This window comes from Apostichopus japonicus, chromosome 19 (assembly GCF_037975245.1).
Source record: "Apostichopus japonicus isolate 1M-3 chromosome 19, ASM3797524v1, whole genome shotgun sequence".
Taxonomy (NCBI): domain Eukaryota; kingdom Metazoa; phylum Echinodermata; class Holothuroidea; order Aspidochirotida; family Stichopodidae; genus Apostichopus; species Apostichopus japonicus.
Genome location: NC_092579.1, coordinates 11214268 through 11228356, shown reverse-complemented (window position 1 = coordinate 11228356; position 14089 = coordinate 11214268). Strand labels below are relative to the sequence as shown.

Genomic DNA, 14089 nt, shown 5'->3' with positions numbered 1-14089 from the left:
TGTATTGAGCCGGTTTGTCTTAGCGTACGAATCACTGGCGAACCGTGCGCAACGCTAAGGTATACACTAATGGCTGCTGTTATTGTCTGCTGTTTGTGTGTGCTAGCTTCAAACTGGGTATGGGTCCATGGAATTACGAATCCGGAAGGTCAGAGCCAACTCTGACTACTTTGTGTAAACTGGCAAGCTGATCAATGTCAAAGCACTTATGGTCGATTTACACCTGTTTGAAGGTAGCAGCCATTTATAAGAGCAAACAATAGTGTATGTACATCGACGTTACGCGCCGCTGATCATTGATGTTTGTACACTGTGACGAGCGCAGGGTACGCTGTTGCGGGTAACTGGATCCCCAGCAGCCACTAAGGGCAGACTAAATTAGCGTAAAATAACAAGACGGTTCCCTTTTCTTACTTGTTTTAAAGCGATAATAATTAACGCTATGCATACTGTAAATGGCCAAAAATGGCACCATTAGAAAGATGAGATGTTGCTCTTTCATGTAATTTCTGGACTTGTTTTGTTACCGATAGTTTAGAGATGTCCGTCGGGGTTAAACCTTTAAGGCCACTTTTAGTCAAGAAATCGGTCTTGTTACCCATTTTAGAGATATACCACGTAAAAGAGGAACATGTCTACTTAAATGTGGTGCTGGACATCTCAATAAGGTCGATAACTCAAATTAAATCGATTTTGAAGGAAAAAATTAAATCAATTTTTGGATCATTACACATTTCGTATATACATCGCGTTTAGTTAGAGATGTCCGTATCGGGGTTAAAACTTTAAGGCCACTTTTAGTCAAGAAATCGGTTTTGTTACCGATATTAGAGGTATACCACGTAAAAGAGGAACATTTCTTGTTAAATGTGGTGCTTAATGGACATCTCAATAAGGTCGATAACTCAAATAAGTCGATTTTGAAAAACGATTTATTTCTTATTTATGCACATATTTGAACAACACACTCGACCGCAGTGTCAGTTATAATATAAGTTATAACACACACACCCGACCGCAGTGGCAGTACTGTGTGTCATGTCTTACTGTCCCTAATCTGTTAGTGGATGTGTCTGCTCTTAGTGGCTTCTACCTTCAATGAGGCGATTAAACACAACACACCTTTGTCGCCTTACCTGATAATCGCTTGACAGAAATTATCGCTTCTCCGAGTCCGATATCATTCAATTTCAAACGTTTGTTTACTTTGAAGTGTAAAGTTAAGAACACTAGTTATGGATACCTCTAAAATAACTGGAATAACCGAAGTCGCCAGTGTGGAAGATGTTCTGAAAGGTGCTGTTTCGGAATACCTGAAGCGATTTAATGTTTACCCAGAGTTTGCTGCCTGTGCACCTGGGCGTGTCAACCTTATCGGCGAACATACAGACTACAATGATGGATTTGTCCTCCCAATGGTAATTTCATTAGACTGTAATTTGTAGCCCTGAAAACTGAGCATTACTTGGTGCTAGTATAAGCTTCATCAATAATGCCATTAGCATTGCTGTATCAGGTCTATCAAAAGTCTAGGCTGGCGAAAATAAAGTTATCACTGCAGTATAGTAAAGGCTTCATATTGGACGCACCTTCGTAATTGACGCACCTTCAAATATTACTGCACAACAATACAGCAGGCAACCTAAACTTTTTGCAGTCAAGCAGAGTCATATATTTCATGAGTTTAAATCCATCCCAGGTGTATGTTGATCAAATTGTGTGTTGTGTTTTTAAGCTTTAAGCTGCCTCCCCCAGTTTTCCACATGTTTTTGGCATTTGGGAATCTTACTCCCGAAAAATAACCAACATTACCTCAATATAATACCACACATCTCTGGGACCTAACCTGTCTGAGCTTATAGAGGCTCAAACTCAGAGCATAGCAAACAGCATCCAAAGTCAATGGATGTATACTTAGGCCTACACTACAGTTAGCCTATCAACGAATGTGTCAATTAATGGGTATGAAAGAACTTGACACAGCATACATTTTGTTGTCAAGTTCTGCTCAATTGTACGTTGTGTAGGCGCAGAACAATAAATATTTTGCGATCATTACATTTCTGAGGAACTACAGTACACATATGAGATATGCATACAGTTGAGCAATTTGGATTTTTCGTTGATAGACATCCTTAATCTAATCCTTATGTGCGTCAATTATGAGCCCACCATGCTACATTTTGCAGGTACACATCATTTGTTGTACAGCCTATAGGCTACAGGCTCATGATGTCTGTATGATATTGATTTATGTAAAATATCAAAGGTCATGTGTTTAAATACTCTGCTTTTGATATTGCAGTGAGATATCAGTGAACAGCTGTTGCTACTTTCTGTACAGTATATTGTTCAAGTGTGTGTGTTGTTTTTTTCCTGCGAGGGAAAACTTGTCACAATTATTCATTCAAGGATAAAATTACAATATGATGTATGTGAATGTTTTAACACCATTTAGTGCATGCTACATTAAACAGTAACTGTCTCTACTGTATATACATACAGTAGATCTGTGAGGAATTTGAGTATATAGATTACTTATTTTTAACCATAAACAAACACACTCCTCTGCTTATCTTGCAGCAATTATTTATTCTGTGCACCCAGTCATTGCATGTGCAGTTCTGCAGGTAGGCGTGATTATCATGGTAGGACTAAGCCTATACAGTAAATCTTTGACTAACAACCTTCAGGGGTTTATTGCCAAAGAATCTATGCAAATTGTGATGTGTGAGTGAATATATGCCATTGCTAATTGTTGGATGGATATTTGGTATATGGATTCAACTTATTACAAGAAACTTATTATATTTCTTTTGAAGTTTACAATTCATGTGAGGTCGACAGAGATCAAAGTTTGAAATCCTTGTAAACACAATATTTAGTTAACATCAAAAGTAAAGCTTGGATGACCTTTATACTTTACATGTGGATCCATAGTGAGTGCAAAAATCTTCAGGTGTGCCATGGCATCGAATTACTAATTTGGCTTTCTTTTTTTTGGCTTTCTGGATATGTTGTAATTACATTGTCTAACTTTGTATACAGGCCCTTCCTCAAGTAACAGTAGTGGTGGGTTCAAAATCACCAACAGAGGAATGTACCGTTATCACGACAACTGATGGAGCCGATGATCCAAAGGAGGTTCAGTTTTTGCTTCCTTCTGAAGGAAAGCCCCTACAACCTGGAACACCCAAATGGGCCAATTATGTCAAAGGGGTAGTTCAAAACTACAAAGGTAATGATATGACCATTCGAATGCTACAGGTTAATTCAACAGTTTGTTGACAGAAGCTCTGTGCCATAATAACTTACTTACTGTAGTCTTGACAAATTAAACAGATGGCACCAACTGGTGCTAAATAGATATTGACTAATAATGTACAAGTCTGATAACATACTGAATTAAAATCATCTATCAACTATACTAGCACATTTTGTTCCCAATCCCAATTTGTGTGGCAGGGGGAGGGGTGCACCCATGGGAATGGGAGGGGGGTCATTCCATGCCAAATCAACAAGCAAAATTTGATTTTGACACCCACCGTCTCAGATTTTCACCAAATTCGGTGTGGAGTTTCATAATATAAAGATAAGAATCCACGCCAAATTTTAGCTGAAAATATCAATCGGTTCGTGAGATATCGGCTTTCAAAAATTGGTGAAATTGACCCCAAAAATCCAAAATGGCGGCCATTTTGAATTGACCTAAATTAAAACCCCCGGACTTTTTCTTCAATAACTTCTCTTCTGAGTAAGCTACAGACATGAAACTTGGGATTATAGTAATTTAAAGCATGGAGATCCTCAATATGGACATTAATTTAATGTAGGAGGGTAATAAAGGTAAGTTATGGGGATTTTGAATTTTAATGAATGAAAATAAATTGCGAAAAATTTATTTTCACACCTTCTCATACATATGAAAAATTTTCAATGTGGGACAGCATCTATGAATCTGAAATTTGGCACATTGATAAAGCATATCACAAAGAACTGTTATGCAAAAAATTGTGATGGTACTCTCTCTCTAAATGGAAATATTTCTGAAGTTGGAGCAAAATGTCGCAAATTTTCACAAATTTTGGCTGAAATTGCTGATATTCGTTATGTACATTCCGCCTTCGGCATAGGTAACAAGATTTTATGTCTGAATTTGCAGATATTGTGGAAGACATGTGACCACTCTTCTAGTTTAGCTAATTTTGAGGAAAATTTACGGTCCCAATTTTTTGTAACAAGTAATTAAAATGGCAGAAAATGAGATAGGGGCCTAATATGGCCCTACTTTGAGGGTACTTTATATTCACAAACAAAGGCATGTTTGAGATTTAATTTGCATAGGATCCTTGTTCAGTGCCAGTTGTACAGGAAAAGTGCCAAAAGAAGGTCAAGCGGGTCGTACGTTTTACGAACAGCGCCCTCAAACTTAAGAAATCTCACTTCTGGCCCTAATTGGGGGTCCAATTTGGGCCTGTGGGTTAATTTCAATATTTCTTTAAACACCATATTCCAGGAGTGTATTAACCATATTTTTAAATACTGAAGTCAAAAGTTTGTATTTAATTTTTATCTATTCAAATTTACGACTCGAAAATTGTGAAAATCATGCATTTCATATGTACTGTATGGAAATGCTTGTACAAGCCGATTTGAGCAGTTCAAATAACAACAACTTCTAAGCTTTAGCATACAGGTGCTTAGCAAATAAGAGGGTGGTACACTAGCATAAGGACTCGCAATAAAGTGCACTTTCTGGGTCATATGCCCAACGATGCATGAGAACAGCGCCCTCAAAAATCACAATTTACCAATATTTTGGGCTATTTTGTACCTATATGCCCTTTTAAGCTGCTCATCTGATCATTAAAAAACTGTCAAAAAGATGTTTTAACTTATTCTTTGCATCATAACTATACATGTCTTACTAGTTTTGTATTGAAAACCAAGAAAAACCCTTTTAATTATGACCAACTCTGACCTTGAAATGCCCAAAATTTTTTGCATAACAGTTCTTTGTGATATGCTTTATCAATGTGCCAAATTTCAGATTCATAGATGCTGTCCCACATTGAAAATTTTTCATATGTATGAGAAGGTGTGAAAATAAATTTTTCGCAATTAATTTTCATTCATTAAAATTCAAAATCCCCATAACTTACCTTTATTACCCTCCTACATTAAATTAATGTCCATATTGAGGATCTCCATGCTTTAAATTACTATAATCCCAAGTTTCATGTCTGTAGCTTACTCAGAAGAGAAGTTATTGAAGAAAAAGTCCGGGGGTTTTAATTTAGGTCAATTCAAAATGGCCGCCATTTTGGATTTTTGGGGTCAATTTCACCAATTTTTGAAAGCCGATATCTCACGAACCGATTGATATTTTCAGCTAAAATTTGGCGTGGATTCTTATCTTTATATTATGAAACTCCACACCGAATTTGGTGAAAATCTGAGACGGTGGGTGTCGGGCCCTTGTTGAGTTGGCATGGAATGACCCAGGGGGTAGTGTGACTAAGTAGAATCTAACAGGGATTTGTCATAGTTATTGCTGGTATTTCATAGTTAATGAGGATGTTTTTACAATTTAAGGAAACATAAGGGTAGAAAATAATTAGACCTTATAATCAACATATAGGTTTATTTGAAATTCTATGAAATGATAAGTTCTAGTGTTTGTCTAGAAATAGTGCTCAGCAGCCCATCATTGTAGCAAATTATACACGTATAGTAAATGTGTTTGGGAAGGGGCATGTAGTACAGGGACGTGTAGATGCATACTGTACATCCTGAAGTATTTTCTCCAAAATGCAACATATTTGAAATGAAAAACTTGTTAGCCACGGGTTGTTAGCCTGACTTTCTCATGTGAAGTGAGTACTTATTGAAAAAAGTTAAATGCATGGTGCTGGATTCAGCTCATACTGTTCTCATACCATACTCATAATGTGCTCATACCATACTCATACTGTACTAATACTGTGTTCATACTGTGCTCATACTGTCTAATAATGTGCTCATTGTGACTCGATAGGTACCTTGGCTCCATTCAATGCAGTCATCGCCAGCACTGTACCTCTGGGAGGAGGAGTTTCCAGCTCGGCATCGCTAGAGGTGGCCACCTACACATATTTGGAGCAAATGGATCCTTCATCTCCATCTCCTGATCCTAAAGCCAGGGCTTTAGCCTGTCAGAAAGCAGAACATGATTTTCCCAAAATGCCATGTGGGATAATGGATCAGTTCATTTCCTCAATGGGGGAGGAAGGTTATGCACTATTAATTGACTGCAGGTTCGTTCAGAACATTCTTCAATAATTTTTTTTTTTTCATCAGTAAGGAAATTGCATAAATTTGACCTCTGCTGTTTTAGGTGGAGGAAATTATGTGCTAGGGTGTAGAGAATAGTATTTTTATTTATAAGGTTAGGAGTGCCTCCCAACATGTATCTTAAAATTGAACTACCCCCTTCCCAGTTTTAGAATTTACACCTTCTGAGGCCCTAAAGCACTATATGCTGCCCCCCCCCACTCCCCCAATGAAGTTATGTAGGAACAACAAACCGAAATAAAAATTTGGTGTGTCTCAATACCTGTAAAGTGTTCACATATAGACCCCCTGACCTTCAGGGTCCTGAATACTAACCTTGTCCGCCTTTTGGATAATCTTTTTAAACTCTATTTTAGTTCAGCTGTGTCGTCATGATAAAAGTACTTTATAGTTTTGTGATAAAGCTAAAGTCATGTAAATTGTGTAATAAGCTTGCCAATGAGTGTGCCATACGTTACACTAAACAAGTTGTGTTTTTAGAGGTCACACAGCAGTGGTGCAAAATAAGGTTCCTACATAAGTTGACATTCATACAATCTGCAGTGATAAGTAAGTTACATTTCCATTTTTGTTTCCTTGGAAACTTTGCAATACATTTTTGTTTTGTCTGAGGTGTTAGGGTTGGATGAATTTGAGTGTCATATCTCAATGGTAAATCTAATGGCAGAACTCAAATTTGCAAAGTTCCTATTTAGGAAAATGAATTGAGAGTACTATTCCACTTAGCAGTTTGAGTACTATCTATAGATGCATATTTCTATTGGTCTTGTGTGGAAATATCTTTAATAGGAATAGCAACACAAAGTAACTATGTGACTCCCTGCTGCTACTGCTGCTAACTTCAAGATTACTTTTATCCTTTCCTCTTGTTTTAGATCCCTGGAGTCGAAGCTGATACCTCTTACCAATCCGGACATCGTCATACTGGTTACTAACTCAAATGTCAAACATGAGCTGACAGGGAGTGAGTACCCTGCTAGGAGGAAGCAGTGCTACGATGTTGCAGGCATCCTTGGGAAGAAGAGCCTCCGTGATGCGACGATGGAAGAGTTAGAAGGTCAGTACAGCGTAGTGGACAAGAATTGAAGATCTTAAACAGGAGACTTAGAAATTACTAGTTTTGTCTAACCCATTTTAAACTGTTTGCACATTGGTTTTACGTAAAGCCTGACATTATTTGGATGGAGAGATAATCGGCAAATTCTCATTGGACAGGTAAACTATTTTGTGAATTAAAAATAGAGCTCTTTGTGAATGATTGGATGCTGTTCGGTACCAAGTACTCTTACCATTTTCTGTTCATTACCTCCTCGACTTGTCATACTTCATCAGAAATATGACTAGTCATATTTCATCGTAAATAATAAAGTAGACATTAAACATAGATCTTGAGATTTTTCTAGTTTAGCTTTTACCAAAATGAGAGAGGTAATAACATGCTACAGTGTCTGGGCTACAAACAATTTTCTAGATTAAGCTCTTTTGACATCATGTAAGTTGAACAGACTCATAAAGTAAATCACCATTTGTCCTTGACAAATTTTTTCTACTTTTAAACAGTTCATTTGAGGACATGACAGACACATGACGTTCTTAATAGGTTTTGTAGATCTATATGTAATTTGCTCAGATGGAAGAAATTCTGCTAGTATATAAAAATTAATTTTGTTAATTAATTTCTATAAAAATATACTTTGTTTAATGATTGTAGTCTTTTTTTTGGGTATTTTTACTAAAAGAAAATAAAGGAAAGATGGATGAAGTGACCTATCGTAGAGCTCGACATGTCATCGGAGAAATATCAAGAACGCAGACAGCTAGCAAAGCCCTTGCAGATGGAGACTATGAAAAATTTGGTGAACTGATGGTCGAGAGTCATAATTCCCTCAGGTATGAATACGTAAAATCATAGACCACATTAAATCAGAAATCCATCAGGTACAAATATGTGAAATCATAGACCACATTAAATCTTAATTCCATGAGGTACAAATACGTTAAATCATAGACCACATTAATTCCATTGGGTATGAATAGGTAAAATCATAGACCACATTAAATCATAAATCCATGAGGTACGAATACATAAAATCATAAACCACATTAAATCATAGATACCATGTCAAAAACCTGCATTATTCCACATTTGTTTTGTTAAATATTAGATGAACACCAGATCTTGAAGTCTTGTTTCTCTTTAAAAGTGTGTTTTCTTTTTTCAACTTAGTTCAAAGCAACTTGACCGTACCCACGAAATACCACTCAAAAGCATATTTACATATTATTGAAAAAACTTTGCAAAAACTCAGCTGAAAAGACCTGCTGGATACTGCAATGAAATAAAATCCTGTGATTCCATATATGTTACTTAATACTCTCCTTTGGTTGAATGCATTAGAAGCAATAAACCCTTCCATCTGGGCTGTAGTGGGTTTGAACCCTGGTCTGCCAAGGTAAGGTTTTTCATCCAGGAAAAATTCATGGAATTCCCATCTGATATGGTCTTTTAAACTTGTACCAAAGCCAAAGCGAGCTAAAACTGTAAATTGAATAGCAACCTTGTATATGTAGTGTAAGTTACAAGCTATTCAGCTTGTCGCACATACCTTCTTCTTGGCCGATTATTATTATCATTGAGAACTGCAAAAGTGCAGCTTTTCCTGCAACTTTTTTAGATTCCCTGATAGATATATATTTATTATTTTATTAGATAAATATATTTTATATTATTTTATATTTTATAATCTTTGTATCGTCTGGATTTTCTTGTCTAGACAGGAGTCTGTAAATTCTTTGTGACCACCGACAATTCATTACTGTTCTGTTCACTATGCCTGTATATTTCACAGATTCTATTTTATTGCAATCGTATTAAAGTATTATCACCGTCATATCTTGCACAGCTATATTAATAGCATACCAGTATGTCTGTTTGATGAAAGATAACAAAATTTTGTTACTTTTGTATTCAATTATTTACTTTATTTTATTTTATTATATGTCAGGGATGACTACGAAGTCAGCTGTGCAGAATTAGATCAACTAGTGTCTGCAGCCATGGAGGTGGAGGGTGTTCTTGGGTCCAGATTAACTGGGGCAGGCTTTGGTGGGTGCACTGTTACTATGCTGCGGAGTCGAGTGGTGACAAAAGCAGTGGCAATGATGAAGGTAATACAACATGACTGGCAGGACCGCCTATAGACAAAACAGTCCTCAAATTCATTCAAGCATCAATAATTTGTTACTTGATAGCATAAACTACCCCAAGTACTGCCATTATAGGGGTCATCATTGAGCACACCTAATTAATTGACCAGCCACCGTATGATTGTAAACTCAATGGCCAAGTCTACTTTCTTGTGTGAAGACAAATTTGGATTAACCACTGAAATAGTACACTGTGTGTATTTTTGGCCAAAAACAGGGGACTCAGGTGGTATTTGCTATAGGCCGGGAAGATCATAATGAACTAGGAATATTTGAGTGGTAATATATAGAATTGTTGTAATTTTCCACATCAGTAGATTAATGATACTTTGAGATAGCATGCTTTATTGTAAGGATACAAATATTTAAATATTTATAGAATTTTTGAAGTTATTATACAACAGTTAGCTTTGAGCATTAATAACAAAAGAGACAAATAACTACATTAACTGCTTTAACTAAAAGAATATCTCAAAACACTTTTCAGGGTAATATAAGTACATGATGTTAGGCATTGCCTTTAAAAGCGCTTTGAGGCCTTTGCATAAAGCGCTCTATAAATATTTGCATATTATTATTATAAATTAATAACTTTTAGTAGCCCAATATGTTCAAATTTAGACCCAAACCCCTAACCAAAAACAATATTCCAACCTCTCAGTCTGAATATATGACACATGATATAAACTTGGGTAATATAACATTCCTAAGGAGTAAATTAATGTGAGATTGGCATTGCAATGAAACGTTGGCCTATATTATAGTATATAATCATGAATATTTCATTGCAACTTTACTTTACTACTGGCAACAAACACACAAATACATACTCATCTGTTCTCAGAATGCACCAGTTGGGTGTCTTGGGATTTGTGAAGGAAGGAATCCAGATTGTTTATCCATGATTTTAAAAATGGTGTTTGGTAGTTGAAGGAGAATTTTATTCCATTATGAATTGGATAGCCTGCTTGTCAGATTTGTACAGTGTATACTAGTCTCAGTATAGCATGGCTCTAAATTCATCATTTGCCAGACTAGGTATTCTAGGGGTTCAAACATGGTTTGTAGCTTGTCGATGTTAGGTAGACGGTCTGGATTGTTTTCTCATGAATGTCAAAGGTCATTTGAGGTCAACAGAGGGAAAAGGTGTGAAAATCTTGATATCTCAAGTAAGGTCGCTTATGCAGTTCCTTTATTTGTCAAGTTGATTTCCTGTAATTCTATTAGCGAACTCTACTGATTTTGGTGGAGGTCAAAGGTCATTTGAATATATGTGAATATATCAAAAGTGCTATATCTCCAGAACCAGAACATGAAAGGAGCTCATATTTACATGGTATGATAACCTTATGTATTGAATAGTTTGTACACAATTTGATGTAGGTCAGAGTTCATTTAAGGTCACCAGGTGTCAAAACTCGAACACTATGTAGATACGATATTTCCAGATAGAAAACTGCAGTAGCTGGTATGTATGGCTATGGCTTCTCTATAATGAGTACAAAATCCCTATTGTTTTTGGTGGAGAGTACAGGTCATTTGGGTTCAACAAAGGTAAGACACTGGAAATTTTAAATGGTATCATTGATTTTCTTCATTCCTTTTCAGAGCAAGTACAAGGGCACAGCGACATATTACCTAGCCGTTGCGTCGAAGGGTGCCCAGAAACTGCTACTGTAAAGAATCCAAAGAAGATGCCAGCTGGATTACAATTTTCTATAACTTTAAACGGTATCATGTGATTGTATTGATTCCTACCAAATCGTTAAAGAAGCTTTATTTTTTAAATTTTCAAAACACATGTTAACATTACAAGGTGGGGGTAATCAAGTAGAGTACAAGTTTTAGCATTATTGAACGAGGATTTATAAACCAACTCACGGTATGTCACTTCATGTTGTCTGTCATGATAGAGGAAAGTTGGGATACCCTGGTTGACACCGCAAGATTTCTTTCATTATTGTGACCAATAAAGCAACCATTCCAAACTATCAAAATGACTTAAAAAAATGCAAATCCCAATTAATCTTTCATTTTATTATTTAATTTGTACCTTCATTTGAAAATTGTAGGCAGTTATGGAATAATGTATTATTGTACAGGTACCATGTAATTGTGGCCCTGTAAGAATGGATTTATAAAAGATACAAGAGAGAAAGTAATATCTTTAATTTGACCCGCTTACAGTACGAGTACAGTACATACAGCGATGAATACTGTACCATTCATTTAATGACTTCAAGATTTAATTTCAAAAGGAAACCAATGTATTTGTGTGTGTATTTTGTATTCTGATTGAGGACTTCAACAAAAGAATTCTAGGTCCTCAGATGTGATTCTAACGAATCTCCACGTCCTCTAAAGAATTCTATTGTAATGGGGTATTGCAAAGGTTCGTGGATTTGAACAATGGAAAAAACAATTATTTTTTTAATGTCTCTAGTTTATTAGGTAGTATCAACTTAAATTTGCCACATGCTGAAGTAATTATTTGTACTATTAACTTGAACAAAGCTTGTCACTTTTGAATTGTCTCGGAGAGTACTCACAGTATATCATGGTCAAATAGGTACACTTTATACTTTCGGTAATAATTCAATGTTTACATTAAAAATTAGTCATTATTGAGATTTTCAATTTTTTTTTAAATCATTTTATTAACAATTCTATAACAACTCATAAATTAAAGAATTAAAAAAGGTGAAATGCTAATTAAATTTCCCAATAAAAGTGATTAACTTTTGGAAAAAGTTTATTTAAGTTGGAATTCAGAAAGAGATAACTACCAGCTTCACTTTTTAGATCTTCGAATGGCCTGAACACCTAACCCATATTTTGTTGAGCACTGTCACCTAGGTAACATAGAAGCAGTTACAAATGCTAGAAGAACAGTCGTGTAATGTAGCCCTGTTTCTTTATTCTGCAAACTTGATGAAATAAGTATTCAGCTATAGGAGAATGTAGATACAAAATGTTGTAAAACATTTTGACATTCTTAAATTTGTATGAAGTTGGTGGTCTGTTTTTAATGGATTTCAACCTTTCTCAATGGTGCATGTGTCTATATCTACTTCAAACTCTTCCATCCCTTTCAAACAGGTGAACTTTGTACAGAAATTCAAACGTTTGTTTATGACTTTGTGTATTTCTAGTCCTTGATGGTAAAAATAAGAGAATAATATCAAGAAGAAGCAGATGAATAATTTGCAAAGAAGTGCTATTGATACTTTCAAGCAGTTAAACTAATCAAACAGACAAGATATAACAGTTATTTTCATTTTATTTTGTTATTAGAATATTTACGATGATATTTGTGCATTGATTGTTATATTTTAAGTCTATGTAAACCAGGTTGGATAATGTAAATATGATACAGTTATGTTTATTCATGAGCATTGTCTGCTTTCAATTGTATTCTCTCTGCCATTTCTGCTCTGTAAGCTACTCTGCCATTTCCTCCAGAAATGTTTTTTTTTTAATAATTTAAATAATTCAAAGATATATGATGAATAATGTAATTTAACAATCACATGATGAGAGTCATAGTGGTAAAGTATATATTCCTAGATATTTTAATAATAATGTATGCAACTCGCCATTTATGAAGAGGCATATTATTTGATATCATCTAAAGTAACAGGTGATCTTCATGTGAATGTGTGTGTGTTTGTATGAATGTTTGTGTGTATGTGAGTCATACCGATCTGACTCAAGAACAATGCAGATAGTTTTGCAAGAGCTCCATCCATCACGCCAGAGCAGTGCCTTTCAACTAATGTACAACGTCATACAATACATTATTTTGTCATGTTATTGTTATTGAAAAGAGAATTTGGTAAGCGTGTCAAATATATGTCATATGTTATCTTACCGGTTCGACTCTGTTGGGAGGGGGGGGGGGGGGGAGAGTGTAGGTTGAGTGAGTGGGTAGTGTGGTTGATAGAAGTATACACATGGAAAATGTATATAACTAATACAGCTGATTCATTATAATTACTTTTATCGCTTTATAGATCGCAAAATTAAAAAGAATGATAAACTCACGTTCGCGTTTCTACATATCTTAATTAACCGGTATATTAAGGTGTCGCTCTGTCAGGACATTGCCCCTTGAGGTACCGCACCACAATGAATTGCTCCCATTGACTTACACACTAAACTAGCCACTTTCAAAAGCCGATAGAGCATAGATAGAAGTTTTCAACTGACATGTCCTACCCACCGTATGATAGCTAATGGCTTGGGCTATAATAAAACATTCAATTTTTGCCACCATGACCGTTTAAATTTTGAGCTTGAAGAGCTCAAAGTATATCATAGTGCTTCCCAGCAGTCGCTGAGGAATTTTCTTGTTTCACCCAAGGTTTTCTAAAGTACCATAAATCACCTTCAATCCTCCAGAAATTTAGACCATCGGTACTTTATTTCATCGTCTTCAACATCCAAGCAAAAAAACAGAATGGTAATGACTCAGAAAATACCCAAACAAATCAACACAGTAGGGCAGTTTTGTCTATTTTCCGACTCTGTGGTGATACGTTATGAAGGC

At 35.7% G+C, this 14089-nt stretch overlaps 1 protein-coding gene across 1 annotated transcript; it reads left to right on the top strand.

The window, feature by feature from the left end:
- The first annotated feature begins 1088 nt into the window (after positions 1 to 1088).
- Positions 1089 to 13583, top strand: LOC139959648 (galactokinase-like). The gene is made up of 7 exons (XM_071957438.1): positions 1089 to 1418; positions 3049 to 3238; positions 6038 to 6296; positions 7209 to 7390; positions 8073 to 8223; positions 9339 to 9501; positions 11149 to 13583. The coding sequence occupies exons 1-7, from the start codon at positions 1236 to 1238 to the stop codon at positions 11218 to 11220; spliced, it is 1200 nt and encodes a 399-aa protein (XP_071813539.1). The 5' UTR covers positions 1089 to 1235; the 3' UTR covers positions 11221 to 13583.
- Positions 13584 to 14089: the final 506 nt, after the last annotated feature.